Genomic DNA, 15,266 nt, shown 5'->3' on the forward strand with positions numbered 1-15,266 from the left:
ACAGCAACCTCAAACTCCTGGGCTCAAGCAATCCTCCTTCCTCAGCCTCCCGAGTAGCTGGGACTACAGGTATATGCCACCATGCCTGGCTAATTTTTTCTATATATATTTTTAGTTGTCCATATAATTTCTTTCTATTTTTAGTAGAGATGGGGGTCTTGCTCTTTCTTGCTCAGGCTGGTCTCGAACTCCTGAGTGCAAATGATCCACCCACCTCGGCCTCCCAGAGTGCTAGGATTACAGGCGTGAGCCACAGTGCCTGGCCACACACACTGGTATTGATTTTTGTTCCAGAGCCATCAAAGCCTCAGGTTTGAGGGTGACGTTTTCATATAGGGATATTCAGAACATGCTTGGAGAAGGGACACATGATGTATCCTGACCTTGACAGGCCAAGGTGTTGTTGGAGGTCGGAGGCAAGAAACTCCAAGTGGAATGTAATGAAGGAAATAAGGAAATTACAGAAAAGAATGAGGGTGTTCAGAAGTCTAAGTGTAAGGTTTAAATGATTAAAAGCTGTGCTAGGAAATTGGGGGTGTAACAAACATCTATGTATTTAATATAAGGCATCCAAATATTTAACAGCCCATATAGTTTGGCCCCAGTAATATGCCCAGCCTGGATGTACCCAAGTTCGCTGGCTGAAAGTCAGCCAACGACCATGTGTGGGAAGTTTGTGTGTTTTGAATAGAGAATTTAAAGGCAGGGTGGGGGTGGTTATGGTGAAGTTGAAGCTACAAAAGCATGTTTTTGTTAACTGGATTGATGTTACATGATTTTAGGAAAATTTTCAGTGTAGAAAACCTATTGATTTCCATGTTCAACTGCTGATTGTTAAAAAAGCAAACCTACTGCTGGTGCACTGTTACGTGAAGTTGTGCGCCCAGTCCAATCAGGGATCAGAACATACGATGTGGACATTGGTGTCAGAGTAGGAGACTGAGAAGCCAGGGCCGAGACCAGACGCAGAGGCTTGCAGATTGGGTGCAGGTGTTACAGTAAACAGCCCTCAGGCAGAAGCTGACTAGCGGGGCTGACAACCACAGGCAACAACCAGCTTCTGCTGGCTTATCAGTTCTCTCTGTCACCTGACATGAATTTTGGCTAATTACAATATCATTTACATTGTAGTTTTACAATTTCTCCACCCTGGAAATCACCGTGACAGTTCTGAGACAACTATATAAAGCATGAAAATGGGAGGGAACCCAATTCTAGAAATTACTCCCTAAATTCTTAGTAAAAGCCAACCCCTTGGTCTTGAATATTCCTCCCCTCCATGCGGAAAGCTAGAAAAGATCTAAAACCGCCTCCTCTCAGTGCAGGTGCTCTTTCCAGCCTGCCTGCGCTCCCTCCTGAGAGTGGACTTTTCGCTTTCAATAAAAAGCTGTCCCTTGCTTGGCTTACATCACACATCCTGAAATTCTTTTCTCAAGGATCACCAAGAACTTGGAAAAACCTCCACTTGGAGGCCGGTAACATCGACATCAGTTTCATGATTCAAGAGGAGAGAATGGACTGAGAGGCGTGTTTGCTGCTTAAGCTCTGAGGAGATCAATAAGCAAAGGGCAATAAAGCATTTCTGTCCTCACATTACCCATCCCCAGAGGACCCTTCTGTGAATAACAGGAGTTACTTTAGATGGAGAAATCACATCAGCTTAAAACTGGCCCAACCTGCACAGAGAGACCCGGTGTCCCGCAGGGCTGGTGTTCCTACAGAGTCCCTCTGGGAGTGTGTGTAGCCTCACATTTGATGAGGGGGAGCCAGGCTCCTGGTAGATGGATGGATGAATCTATCTGCATATCCCACTGGGTTATAGATTCACCCTGGGTAGTTTTTGGCTGGATAAATAGATTAGACACCCAGACTTTTCCTACCAAGGGCCCTGGCCCTGAAGGTACCATGTGCCTATTAGCAGGCAGGGCTTCCTTGCACACAGGTCGCCTAGAACTGTGTCTAAGTCATGACCACTGACTTGTTACTTCTTCCTCTATGGCTTCTTTCCATCAGCCCACAAATTAACAATTGCCAGTATTCCCTTGAAGATAGCTGGGGTGGAGGGGGGAGAGACAGAGAGAGAGGGAGGAAGCTACACTTGGAAAGAAGATTGCTTTGTATTTTATTTACAACAGAATGTAAGAAAAAGTAAGTTATTAACAATAATAAATAACTGGGGGGGAAAACACAGAACAGCCATAAAATGACACAAAAGGATGGCATAAGTGAGGATCAACTTTTGTTTGCTTTGCTTGTAGTCTATAACACTGTGCATTCCAACACTTGTTCCTTCAGCAGTGGCAGTGGTATATTGACTAATGCAACCAATCAAGATCCCAGCTCCAATGTAAACACTGATAATTACACTTGAAGCTACATATAGGTGGTATAGGTACAATATCAACTCAAAGAACCTCTTCTTGGTAACACATAGAAACTGAGGGGAGACTTGCAATTCAGAAGACATACTTTCAATTTAAAGCAAAAACATCTAGAGGCTTATCCTAAAGCATATTAATTTAACAACAAAATTACAATTAATAATGGTATCTGAAAAATTTCTGACATATTCACATTCTCTTATTGCACTAACTCCTAAAGAGCTTACACACTTACATTTCAAATGCAAACAGATTGTTTTGAAGGTAGAACACAGAAGAACTCAATGTTTTGCCTCAGCATGCCAACGCTGTGGTATTGTATAACATTTCAGTCTCAATAAGAATGAATAGTTTCAAATAGTTTATTCACGATCAAATTGCAGTCACTGGACAGAATTTTTTAAATTTCAGGAACTATGGCTCAGATGACAAGCTGTCCCTTAACCTACTGAGTCAGCTGATCAGAAAGGTACTAAAACTATTTAGATGATTCGTCGATATTAGATTATCTGATTACACATCACATGTAGAGTCACTTACCCCCTGGCCCTTCTCAAAAGTAAAATTACTGTTGACCTAAGCCAGCCAGCGATCTATTCCTTTGTTGTCTCTGAGCCATGAAGAGATCCTAAAGAAAGTAGAATTTTAAAATACACATAAATACATTGGCCCTGAAACTTTCACAGAAAAATGATTTATCGAGAAGTGTCAGAATCGATTCTTTTAGTTCACTGTTTATTACAATGTCTTGAAAGAAAACTGCACAATTACTTTTGGGGGTATTGTATTTTTCAAGTGTCTGCATAATAGATCCCCAACTGTGCTATTTAGGGATTTATTTTCACAAACAAAAACTAATGGCTAATAAATACCTCCAAATAAATTAAAACCATTTTCCCCACACACAGATGCAAAACAATAATAGAAGGGTTTATAAACTAGTTCACCAACGAACTCATATTGTTTCTGTTATAATGGTGGTAACTAACAGTGTCACAGCCCCCTTCATTTTTATCCTTTTCCTTTGCTTTGTCTTACTACAGCCAAAAGAGGGAAAATGAAATGATCCTCAGAAGTGATTTTTAACAAAGTGTATGCAATAAAAACACTAAGATCTTCTCAACTCAGGAAAGCACAGCCAAGGCAAGAATGCTGTGCTATAGTCAATGAAAAGCACAGGGGTATTTCATATTTGAAATCCACCCAAAGTAATGAAATTCACGGTCACTTTGATGGTTTCCACTAACATCAGAGATGAAGATGGGGTAAACATATATGTTATTCTATGGATTATTATTTAAATTTGGCTATCAGAGACTTAAAACTGGTGGTGTCTGATTCACTATACTATATTTATATATATATGTACACAGATATAATACAATTTTGGTGAACAAAGTTGAAGGTTTCCATATCGCAGACAGAGGCACTGAGTTGAGGATTCTATTTTCCCCCAGACATGCTTAGCAAATTCAAGTTTCTGCTTTGTTTTGTCATCTAAATTTCCATCATGCAGCCATTTGATTCCCATTCTTGTAAGAATTAATAATGTTCTATTTACACATTCATTGCAGGCTTGTATCCCACAATAATAAATTCACATACGGAGAATGCGAAACCAAGATTTGTAAAATACTGAAGTCATTTATACCTTGTGATGACTTGATTAACTATTCAAAGCAGCTAAATGAATATCTGCACTCCCCCACCCCCTTTGTAATGCACACATAGCACATGTAGACAGAAAAACTGAACACACACACATTGAGAGCACACATATTTCTTGGCTAAGAATCACACTACCATGGGTAGCTTTGAAAATGGTGTCTGTGGTATTATTATACTGGCTATCAAAGAAATAAAACTCACAAAAGGAAATCAGAAATTAGCTTTCTAAAGCATATAGAATTGTTGACCTTGACAGGAGAAGCCACTTTATACAATGGGGAAATAGCAACAGTATTAATGGAAAAACTAAGTGTTAACTTAGATGTTAACAACCTGCACAAAATAACTGTGTTCTACGTGAAAATAATGATCCCACCCCCACCCTGATTTCAGCTTGCAAATGGTAAGCAAATACATACACTATCTCAGTGTCTTCTGAAAGCAACATTTTGCTTCCTAAAGCCAATCATTCTCATTAAGTACTACTGTGTGGAGGGGGAGCCATTTGAAGTCCAAGGGGTTTGATAAAAGTTAAAGTTTTCCCACAAGCAAAAATCATGCTTCTATACCATGCACAGTAGTCTTACTACGATACTATCATTATCAGGGAAGAGATGCACTGTTGATCTAAGCTATTTGCAATGGATTTCCTTTGAGTTCTGAGTTTATTCTTTTTTTTTTTAAGCTAAATGTCAACCTATACATAAAGAAATGATCTTGATAGTCTGACCTATGACTTAGAACACTTAGTGCCGGGCTCTTGGGGCCAGCACCTGCACCTTGGGAGAGTGGATCAACCTAAAAGACACCATCCAGAGTGCTGAGCACTGAGAGAGGGAAGCAGACAGGGTCCACTGGCTGAGAGGCGACGTGAGCAAAGGCAAATATGCTCCTTGGCCTATTTTGTTTCCTTTAGAATCTGTGTTTTTGGGAAGGTCCCTTTCCTGAGATTGGAGGTTACGGTCAGGAAGGCTAGCTGGGGCATGGGCCTCGGAGTTGCCTAATTACCTTGTTCTCTTTCTCTCTTGGAGGATAAAAGTCAATGCTGGGATTCTGCTTGCCCTCCCTTCTGTGTTTAAAGGCAGTGAGGTGCAAAGGTGACAAATTTCTCTCTTTAGACCAAAGGAGAATTTTGTTTCTGCCACTTTGATGAACGATCTCGCATTACCACTACTTGTGGGAAAGAAAGCTAGACAGAGGGGCATCTGTTATTACCCCTCCTTTTTACTCTACAACATGAGTCAGCAATTCCACTCATTCTCTCCTCCCACTTGACAGTGTTTACTCGATTTCTGTGACATTCCCAACATTTGGATTTCAAGTAAGAAGCAAAACGATGGTAGTCTTTTCTAAGGTCTGGTGGTAGGCAATCCATTTCAGGGAAGTCTGGATGTCATAAAGAGTAAAACAAGGAGGGGGATGGGAGACAATTATCTTTTTCGTGGTTCATGCACCAGACATTCTGACAGTGTTAAAAGCCAAGTTAGCTTACTCTTCCCTTGAACTTCTTTGTATGGGCAAATAGTCAATGAATTCTGTTCAATTAATTGCACATTCTGAGAATCTTAATGAATAATGGAAGTTGACAAGCCAAAGTTTGTTGGTACCTGTAGAGATAAAAGACGTTGCCTTACCTGGGCCTCTTGGTTCCTAAACTAAACCATTCCAGAATCAGTCAGTATGGTCACATTCATCCATGTAATTCTTAAAGATTTCTGAGGCCACCAGGGCACAAAAGGGAAAGTTATTAAAAGATAGAAACAAATGGAATCCTTATTAAATTCTGTGGAAGGTATAAATAAGTTATCATTCATTGTAATTGGAGCCCCTATAGGTTGGTAATTAAAATTTTCAAAAATTTAAGGAGTTAATTAGGCCCCAAATCCTGAGTCAAACTAACTAGAATAGGAATCTCAGTAACTACTGGTATTCAAGTATTAGTGATCAGCAGTTCAAAATTTAACAGTTAGGTATGCTGTGCCTGAGAGTATTTTAGAAAATTTCAGGTCTGATGTGAGGAAATTGACTTCACTATTTGAACACACCTTGTAACAAAGTGGTGCAAAGTTTTCAATTTTTTTACCCTTGAAGTCTGTGCCAACCTCATCAAATGGCCAATAACAAGGCTTCCTCCCTGGCTTACAGCTGTGGCTACAGAAGCTTCCTTCTGTCCTTTGCAAGTCTGACATCTCTCATCTACTATGACGCTGTGTGGCATACCCAGGGATCATATTATATGTGAAGTTACTTAATCACATGCACACTGAGGTCGAAGGAACATGTTTTGGGTGACAAATCAGTCTTTTCCTATATCAGAAGTTTCTTTAAAAAACAAACCAACCCCAAAATGAAAATATAAAACCCCATGAGATATTCATATGAAGTTACTCTGACTTGGGCTGACACGGCTTATCTGAAGAGTGCATGCCAGGTAAATTCAGGGTGGCTTTTTTCTCAGGGTCTGGAAGCGTGAGAGTTTCTGGGGCAGATTTTTTCCGGGGCCGATCTTTGGGAACTGACAGGAATTCTGGTGCATCTGTGGAGAGAGGGGTGGACGGAGCGCTGGAAGGGGCACTGCGGACAGAAGACGGCAGCAGGGGGACACTCGAGATAGAAATTGCAGGTGGGAAAACGCCGATTTTCTTGTTGGTGGCTTCCTGAGTGGCTCGTTCGAATTCTCGGACTTCATCCATTGTCATGTCTTCAAAGAGAAAAACAGAAAGGAAAATGAGCAGTTATTTACAAGCGATACAAATGGATTCATCATTACGCCTGTTTTTAAAGGAACTATAGAAACCCAATCCCAAAGGGGCCTCTCTGGACAACAACCCCAAACGATCACTGAAATACTAAACCCCTTTTGACTGAGGTGCACCCCTGAAAACAATATTCCTTTATGAATATCCAACCAAGTTTTTCCAAAGCACTTTCAGTGAGTATTTTAGGTATTCTGAATAAGAAATCAACAGGAGAGTATAGAACCAGAGTGGGGAAATGTGTGCAATTGTGGGTGTGGGTGTGTGTGTGAGTGTGAGTGTGTGTGGGTGTGTGTGTGTGTGTTGTCGATATGGTGTGGGATATATGGAAATATTATTAGACCTGGTCATCTCTTCTATAAAGAGAAGGTAATTAAAACAGTCAATGGCCCTGAAATGATACATAGTATTGTCAACTTTAGATTACAGAAGAAGTACACCTTTATAGGGTAGATAGGTAAATCATCAAAATTTCTCAACATGCTACCTTCTTATTCAATAAATATACTTTTTGCATCCTGAGGGAGCACAAAGATGTTGTGGTTACTGGTTTCCTGACTGTGTACTCATCCTGTGATTGTTCATATCCGTGTTTTCATAAATTCAGCTTGAAAATCACGTAAGATGACAACACCAAACCCTGCTAATTATTCCAAAGCCAAGAAAATAAAGCCATTTCTTGAGGAAACTTAAAAAGGAAAAGAACAGAGAATGAAAAGAGAGGATCATTTAATGAGTGAGGTTTTTATTTAAAAGGAAGAAAGCATTATTTGAAATTCAACAAATAAATCAGTGATGCCTCCTCTAACAGGCATTGTCAGATGATACAGATTTTCCAAATACCTGAAATGTTCTTATGAAATGACACAGTAAAAGCAACATTTTAAAAAATGTAAACCTTTCTCTAATGTATTTAATGTGTTATATATACTTATTACCTTTGAGACATAATAATTGAAAATGTATCACTGTGCAATAATACAGTGATTATTTCCTTCTCAGGCTCTTCATAGCTTGCTATCTCTTCTCTCATTCTCAGAAACTCTGTTATTATTGTTATTGTTATTATTCATTATTGTCAGTCTGGCTATCTCTGGTACCTTTTGCCATTTTTATTTGCTGAGAACAGGGAAAACAGGTAACTGGGCTTATTAAAATAAGCACTGAGTCAAGGCCCAAGGCCCATCCTTAAGCAAAATGTGAAATCTGCATGGATTTTCTACATCTCTTTTGGCTTCTCAGGGACCCACTGTTCATTCTTTTTTGTTTTCTAACATCTACTTAGTAGTTGAAACTTCATTTGATGATATTGCATGATAAACTAAAAGAAACAATATAGCCACTTTGGAGATATTAAGTATGGAATGAATATTCATAACACATTATTAATCATTAAGTCTTATAACATCTGAGCACACCAGAAGTATTTTTCATAAAATGAAATCCTTTAGGGGATTTTCTAAACACAATTATTAAAATTTTCTGGAAGGGAAAAGTTTTTATAAAGAAAATAAAAAATTATGACTGTGTTGATATATATAAAATTCAGAATACATCAAGAAAAATTGTACCTATAAATTCGCCACTTTTTAAAAAATACTAAGACTATTAAATAAGTTGAGAAATGAGATTAAGGCTTAAAAAGAGGAATTTATTTCAAAACAAAGTTGAGACTCAGAAAAATTTTATTGGATCAGGGTATGGTATGTTTTTGCTGTAACAAATGGATACCATCTTTGAAAAAAATTAGACTTTTTAAGCAAGTAGCTGAATACATTGCTCTACTCCACACATCCAGCAGGGGGCAGAAATCATCCAAATCACAGAATTTTGATTTTCCACTTCCTTCCAGAGACCCTGAGAAGTTCCCTTCCTGTATCACCTGGGTTTCGTTCATAATAAAAAAAAAAAAATTAAAATTAAAAATAAAAAAGAAGTTTCCTTCCTTGAAGGCTTTAAAACTGCTCAACTGAAAAGGAGACTGTTATTTCATTATTGCTGTGTTCATGGATGTTAATTTTGTATAATTTCAATCTAATTTGTCCCTGCTTAGGTCGACAATTTAAATTTCATTTAGCACCCATGCAGTTTTTCTTTGTGATGGACAGCAGCTGCTTGATTTTACTGTTTTTCATTATGGTAGAGGAGAAAGGCTATGGAAAAATAAAGGATCCCCCTCTAGCCCGGGTGACACAGTGAGACCCTGTCTCAATAAACAAATAAATAAATAAATAAGTAAATCAATAAATAATCCCAAATTTCTTGGGATTCCTAAGAATAAGGGAAATATTATAAGCATTAAAAAGCAAGCATTTTGTGTGATATCTTAGGAGGTAGGCATCTTTTATCCTTGAGGTCATGGGAACAACAATGAGTTGTAGCCAGAGGATATATGAAATTTCCCATGGGGTTAACCATGCTAGGTTATCACCTTCTACATAGTAAACTGACTTTAATTACAAAGTAATAATCATAGTAAAACTGAAAGAAAGCCAAGAAAAGAGGCTTACATTGTAAGCCTTAAGTACTCAGAATGAGAAAAGCACTGAGCATAGTATCTTTCAGACATTTGGTGTCTTCCCTTTCCTGTGGCTTCCTTTGTCTGGTCGTATTTATAGTGAACAGCTTTCTGAGTGGTTGAGGGAGAACTGGTGTCTAACATTCCTAGAAGAAAAGGTAATTGAAAGTGATGGAAATTCAAGGATAGTTTCCTTAAAGAGCATTTCTAACTTTAGAACAGGGAGACAAGATGCGGGGCGGGGGGGTGGAGGAAGTCCTGTCAAAATTGATCTGTGCACAGAGAGGAAACCCCTCAGGTAAGTCTTGCCCCAACAGTTTTCTGCAACTCCAATCACTGCATGCAAAATGGGGAGGAAGAGTTAGTGCCCTTGAAAGGGCAGTCACATACATCCAATAGCAACACATGAGCCTTGCAGGGCACATTCCAAAGACATGCTCTGAAAACTTAACTAAAAATTTCCAAAGTGCAATCAGAAGGTCTTCACAATTATAAAGCATCCATTTACGACAATAGCCACCTGTTAATTTCCTATAACTACATTATTGATTGAATATATATTATTCCAGGGACTAGTCTAACGAACATGAGGGCTCAAGCTTCATTAGATGACAGAAATAGATCACAGCAATGGCTGAAGATATATACAAATGATTTGGTGATTATACTTTTCTTTCCTATCTCTATCTCCTCTTCAGAGCATGAATGATTGAGAGAGAACAATATTTAAAGTGCTAGCATGCAACATACAGCCAGTTCTCAATTTTAGTGTGCAACTTAATAACCAGAGCTTCTCTGAGGCTTATCCTAAGTCCCAGGCTAGATCCAGCTCAGCACAGCCCCAGCTCACCACCCCTTCACAGCTCAGCCTGTGTGTATGCACAGACTGCAGCCCCATCTTGAGATTACCCTAAGTAAAAAGGAACTGATTGGGTAAAACAGCTATAAAGAGCCACAGAAAGCATTTCAAAGCAAATGTAAAGAAACCTAAAATAGCAGATGAGCCAGAAGCCCTCCCTTGAATGAATAAGTGAGTGTTAACTATGTTTTTAAAAGTTACTGACATGTCGTTCTAGTTTATATATGACATCTATTTTCGCTTCTTGCTCTTTTATGGTTCAGGCCGTTTTACTAGTACCACAAAATGTTTCCACTCTCCATGTTCTTGGTTTTATGACCGAAATAATCCCCAAGTCAAGCAGCTTTAAAGAATCGAAATGTCTGGAAGAGAGAGGTGACACTGCCCAATTTAGACCCAGCTCAGGTTCTTCAGCAACAGCCTCTGGGCGACGGTAAGTTTCTGCAGAAGTTTCGGGACTGAGCATTTGCAGTATTTCCAAGAACAAGTTTACGTGTGCACTTGGTAAAGGGTGGACAACATGTTTTAAAAATTCTACGTACACTTGTTTGGGCATGACTCTCTATGTCATCCACAGGGGAGGAATGCTGATTGCAAACTTTTATGTTGGTTTGTTCATGCATGTTTTTCTCGTATTCCCGAACATCATCCATTGTCATATCTGAAAGAGGTCAAGACGTTGGTAACTTCCATTATTAAATGCAAACTTTCAATGCGGAGACTTTAGGGAAAGATGGTAGCTTAGCAGTAGCTAAAGAGGTTTTAAAAAGCAGGGAATTGTCTAACTTTATGAAGAGTAAATCATAAAGTTAGCTAAACCAGCCAAAGGGGAGTGAGGGCAAGGAAGTTAAATCAAAATAGTCTTAGAACAGAGAAGAGTGGAAATTGTTTTAGGGGTAATTCTTGTAAAGTGAACTAGGTGAGTAGAAAGTATTAGCACGTGGGCAGTGCCGTAGCCTGAGATCTCCTAAAGCATCGTTAGAAGATCCCTTTGGGGACAGGTTTTGCTTGGTTTAATACTTACCTTCCATATACCTTTCAAAACAGATTTAGAGATTCTTTAAATTAATGCATTCGACAACAGAAAGGACACTTTCATTGCTATTATAGGAGGCAGGATGTAAGGCAGAGCAATGATGTTCACTGGTACAAGTGAGATTCGGTGAAATCGCACACAGAGATATAATTTTGCACAGAATACACGTCGTCAAAGTGCAGGTCTACACCGAACTTCAAGTCTAGCCTAACAGCTTGAAGATGGCTGGCACTACCTCCACCCACACTGATCTATAAATAAAATGGCACATGACATGATTTTTGGCCTGAGTCTGTAGTTTTTCAGTATGTCAGTATAACGATCTCTTAATCTAGTGGTTCTCAACAGGGGACAATTTTGTGACATTTTTGGTTGTTCTAACTGGGGAAGGGATGCTACTGGCATCTAGTGTGTAGAGGCAAAGGATGTTATGGAACATCCTACAAAGCACAAGACTCCCAATCCCCCCACCCCAAAATTATCTGGTCCAAAATGTCAATAGTGAGGTGGGGGGTGGGGAGAGGGGATGGGTGTATACCTACATGATGAGTGTAATGCGCACTGTCTGGGGAATGGACACGCTTGAAGTTCTGACTTGGGGGGATGGGCGGGACATGGGCAATATATATAACCTGAACTTTTGTACCCCCATAATAAGCTGAAATAAAAAAAATCAAATAAAATAAATTAAAAAACAAACAAAAAAAAAACCCCCAAAATATCAATAGTGCCGAGGTTGAGACACCCTGTCTTAATCCAACTGTTAAACAACTTAAAGAACCCATCCATCTTCAGTATGTGAAATACACAAAAATGACAATGTCTCACTTTAAATATTTCTATTGTTTTATCCCCACCTCCACCACTCCTTGGGTTATTTTACATTTTATCAGCAATTTTCTCAGATAGGCATTCTTCTGTTACTTTCTTGACAGAATTGAACTTCTCGGCTCTCTACAAACGAAGGTATGCTGAACAATTGCTTCATCTACCACTCTGATCTGGCTTGGTGGGGATTTGGAGTGGGTATTCTCAGCTTTAAGTATTTTCTGTGTCATGTGGTTTGGTGTCTTTTTATACCAATCCATGTGTCATGTGAGATTCTCTTCATTTCCAAAGGGCAGACGTGCCAAAAGTTTATGATTTAATTCACTGTAGTCTGGAACCAAGGTGGTGTGTGGCTCTAAATCCAGACCTGGGCGATATTACTGAGCTGATGATCTCCCAGTATACCCTAAAATTATCAATCAAAAATGTTGTCCATAAGCAATGTAAGTATCAAGAATGCTAAGCAGAAGTCTGGCCAAGCAAAGAGCATGCTTTTCTTTTAGAAAATTGAGAGAATCAAAAGGCAATAAACATGCTGCTTTATGATTAGAACAAATGCATCTTAGTTAACAATAACAACACATTCTTTCAGTACAAGCACTTTCATTTCAATGGCTAGTTATCAAAATTTCTTAAAAACAAATACACCTGGAATAAATACTAAGAGGTCATTTTTAGCTAAAAATGTAAAATTTAAAGAAGTTTCTCCACACACATGTCATTAGACAGTACCCCACCTCCCCACCCCAAGTGGCTTGACAGAATTTGGAAAACAAAAGTAAAGGAGTTACAGTTTTTTTTTTTTCCTAGTGAATCCCAACAGAAATAATTCTGTATCTTTAATTAGCTCAATGTTAAGATAGGGCCTTAAACTGTGTGACTATGGGCTTTTAGGGATATATCAATTTTATGGATGTGAAAAAGAGTTTAACAACAAAGATGTTCATTATTGCTTTGTTCATATTAATTAAAAATTGAAAACAGCCCAGGGGACTGATAGTACTATGCAATCATTAGAAATGAGGTATAAGAATATTTAATACTGTAGAGAGATACCCTTGATCTATTGTTAAATGAAAAATAGGAGGTAAAAAAATTGTACATATTTTATGAAATCATTTAAATTAGAAAAGCATTACCTACATTTAAAAACACTGAAAGGATACATTTCAAAATGTTCACGGTGATTATTTTGAGGACTTGTAATTACAAGTAATTTTCATTTCCTGCTTTTCTGTATTTTCTAAATTTTCTACATCAAATATGTGTTACTTTTGTAGGAAAGAAAAAAGAACATTATTTAAAAATTTATTATTCTGGATCATTAGATGATGAATACCATCAATTTAGAATTGGTAAACAGAAGACATACTTTTCTAGAATTTCTGCTCATTCTAGAAACATAATCCCTTTTTTAAAAAAATGAAGCATTAAGAAACAAAATTTCTAAAAATTCCATCTAAAATAAAAAGAATTTTCCAATTATACCATATAGGAATGAACATTTCTAGTCGAGTACTTTTCTGAAAGATAATGATAATTTGGTCCCTGCTGTGCTAAAGGAAAATATATTTGTCTAAATCCTGAAATATCGCCACAGACCATAAATGTGTATGAAAATGATGTAAACATTTTCAATATTCCTCAGTAATTTATGGAAATCCTAATCAAGTGAATATGATCCTATTCAGGTTATCTGGCAAAATGAATTGTGTCTCACTTTTGCTACATTCATTACCTCAAAATCTATATATGAATTGATTTTTTAGTAAATTCAATTACATGTACCCAATGACAGATTATACTTTTGAAGATGACTCATCTTCATTACTGATTGATTTTCAATGATCAGAGTGACTTCTAACAATTTAGGTTCAGACTTCTTTGCTTCTAGAAAACAATTCTTAGTGTATCAGAAAAACTCTTAATTAAAGGAACTGTATGTCAATGATTTTTCAAATAATTTGGTGAATAATCACCCCTTAACTTATAGATTTTGAAAGGTCATAATTTACTCTTCTTAAATAAGGTTTCTTAAATAAAGCCTTTTTAAACAAATAACACCAGGGCTAACTGCCTGATTTAAGGAATATTGGAACTGGTACAGTATTTCTTTTTCTTTTTCTTTTTTTTTTGAGACAGAGTCTTGCTCTGTTGCCAGGGCTAGAGTGCAGTGGCATCAGCCTAGCTCACAGCAACTTGAAACTCCTGGGCTCAATTCATCCTTCTGCTTCAGCCTCCCGAGTAGCTGGAACTACAGGTGTGTGCCACCATGCCCAGGTAACATGTGTATTTCTTAAGATTAAACTTCTAGAAATGGAATGGTTGAGTCATAGGTTATTTGTACTTATTTTTATAGTATATTTTATCAAACTGGATATCACTTTATATCCCAAATCTGATATTATCATTCTCTTAAATTTTTGCTATCAGATGAGCAAATGTCGTATCTTCTTGTTTCTATTACATTTCCTGTGATTAGTAGTAAGTTTATTGGCCATTTGCATTTCTTCTTCTATGAGTTTTCTATTCATGTTCTTTGCCATTTTTCTATCAAGTTGTTGAATTTCTGATTTATAGGACCTCTTTATGTAATCCTCTGTTGGCCTCATAGGTTGTAAATATTTTCTCCTAGTCTTTTAACTTCATTTATTGCAGCAATTTTCTTTCAATCATCTTATTTTTAAAGAAGGGAGGTTGATTTCACAGGAAGTGGAGGCAAGATCATGTATGTGAAAGGCCTTTAGGATAAAAGTCAGTCGAACATGCAGGGAAACTACAAATGTGTTGGAACAAAGCATCTGCAGCCTGAACTTTCCTTCATTGTACTGCAGCAGCAAAAATTCAAAAAAAGGAGAGTCTTATACTGTAATTCAACAACATGCGCAAAGGCACACTATATTTCCTTCTACAAATATTTTCTCTCCACTTCCAGGCTCCTCAGCCAAAACAGAAGTCATTTTTAAAGTCAGTTTAAGTCAAAATCAAAGTCTTGAACAAGTAATTGGGTCAGGGAAGCTCCAGAAATCATGAGTTAGATTGGATGGGTGGCCATCCTTTGGGAAGTACTGTTTTTTAACCCTTTAAAATGATTGTAAATTCAATACATGCTTGTTACAAAACACTTAGGGTGACTCCACTTTGTTGTAGTGAAAATAGCCAATCCTCAAGGCTTGGCACATATCCTTTCCATGTAATTCAGACCACTAAGAACTAGAAC

General features: G+C 37.8%; 1 protein-coding gene across 2 annotated transcripts in view; it reads right to left on the reverse strand.

Annotated features, from left to right (window-relative positions):
- Positions 1 to 2,105: 2,105 nt before the first annotated feature.
- PITPNC1 (phosphatidylinositol transfer protein cytoplasmic 1) overlaps positions 2,106 to 15,266 on the reverse strand; it is a 231,428-nt gene continuing 218,267 nt past the window's right edge. Inside the window, exons 9-10 of one of the 2 annotated variants that reach the window (XM_045525869.1) lie at positions 10,725 to 10,843; positions 2,106 to 6,750 (exon numbers count right to left, since the gene is read on the reverse strand). In XM_045525869.1, the coding sequence (XP_045381825.1) occupies positions 6,745 to 6,750; positions 10,725 to 10,843 (125 nt within the window). In that variant the 3' untranslated portion in view covers positions 2,106 to 6,744. The remainder of the gene's footprint in view (positions 6,751 to 10,724; positions 10,844 to 15,266) is intronic. The other variant, XM_045525868.1, reaches the window with a different exon arrangement.

Source organism: Lemur catta, chromosome 15 (assembly GCF_020740605.2).
Source record: "Lemur catta isolate mLemCat1 chromosome 15, mLemCat1.pri, whole genome shotgun sequence".
NCBI classification, from domain to species: Eukaryota; Metazoa; Chordata; class Mammalia; order Primates; family Lemuridae; genus Lemur; species Lemur catta.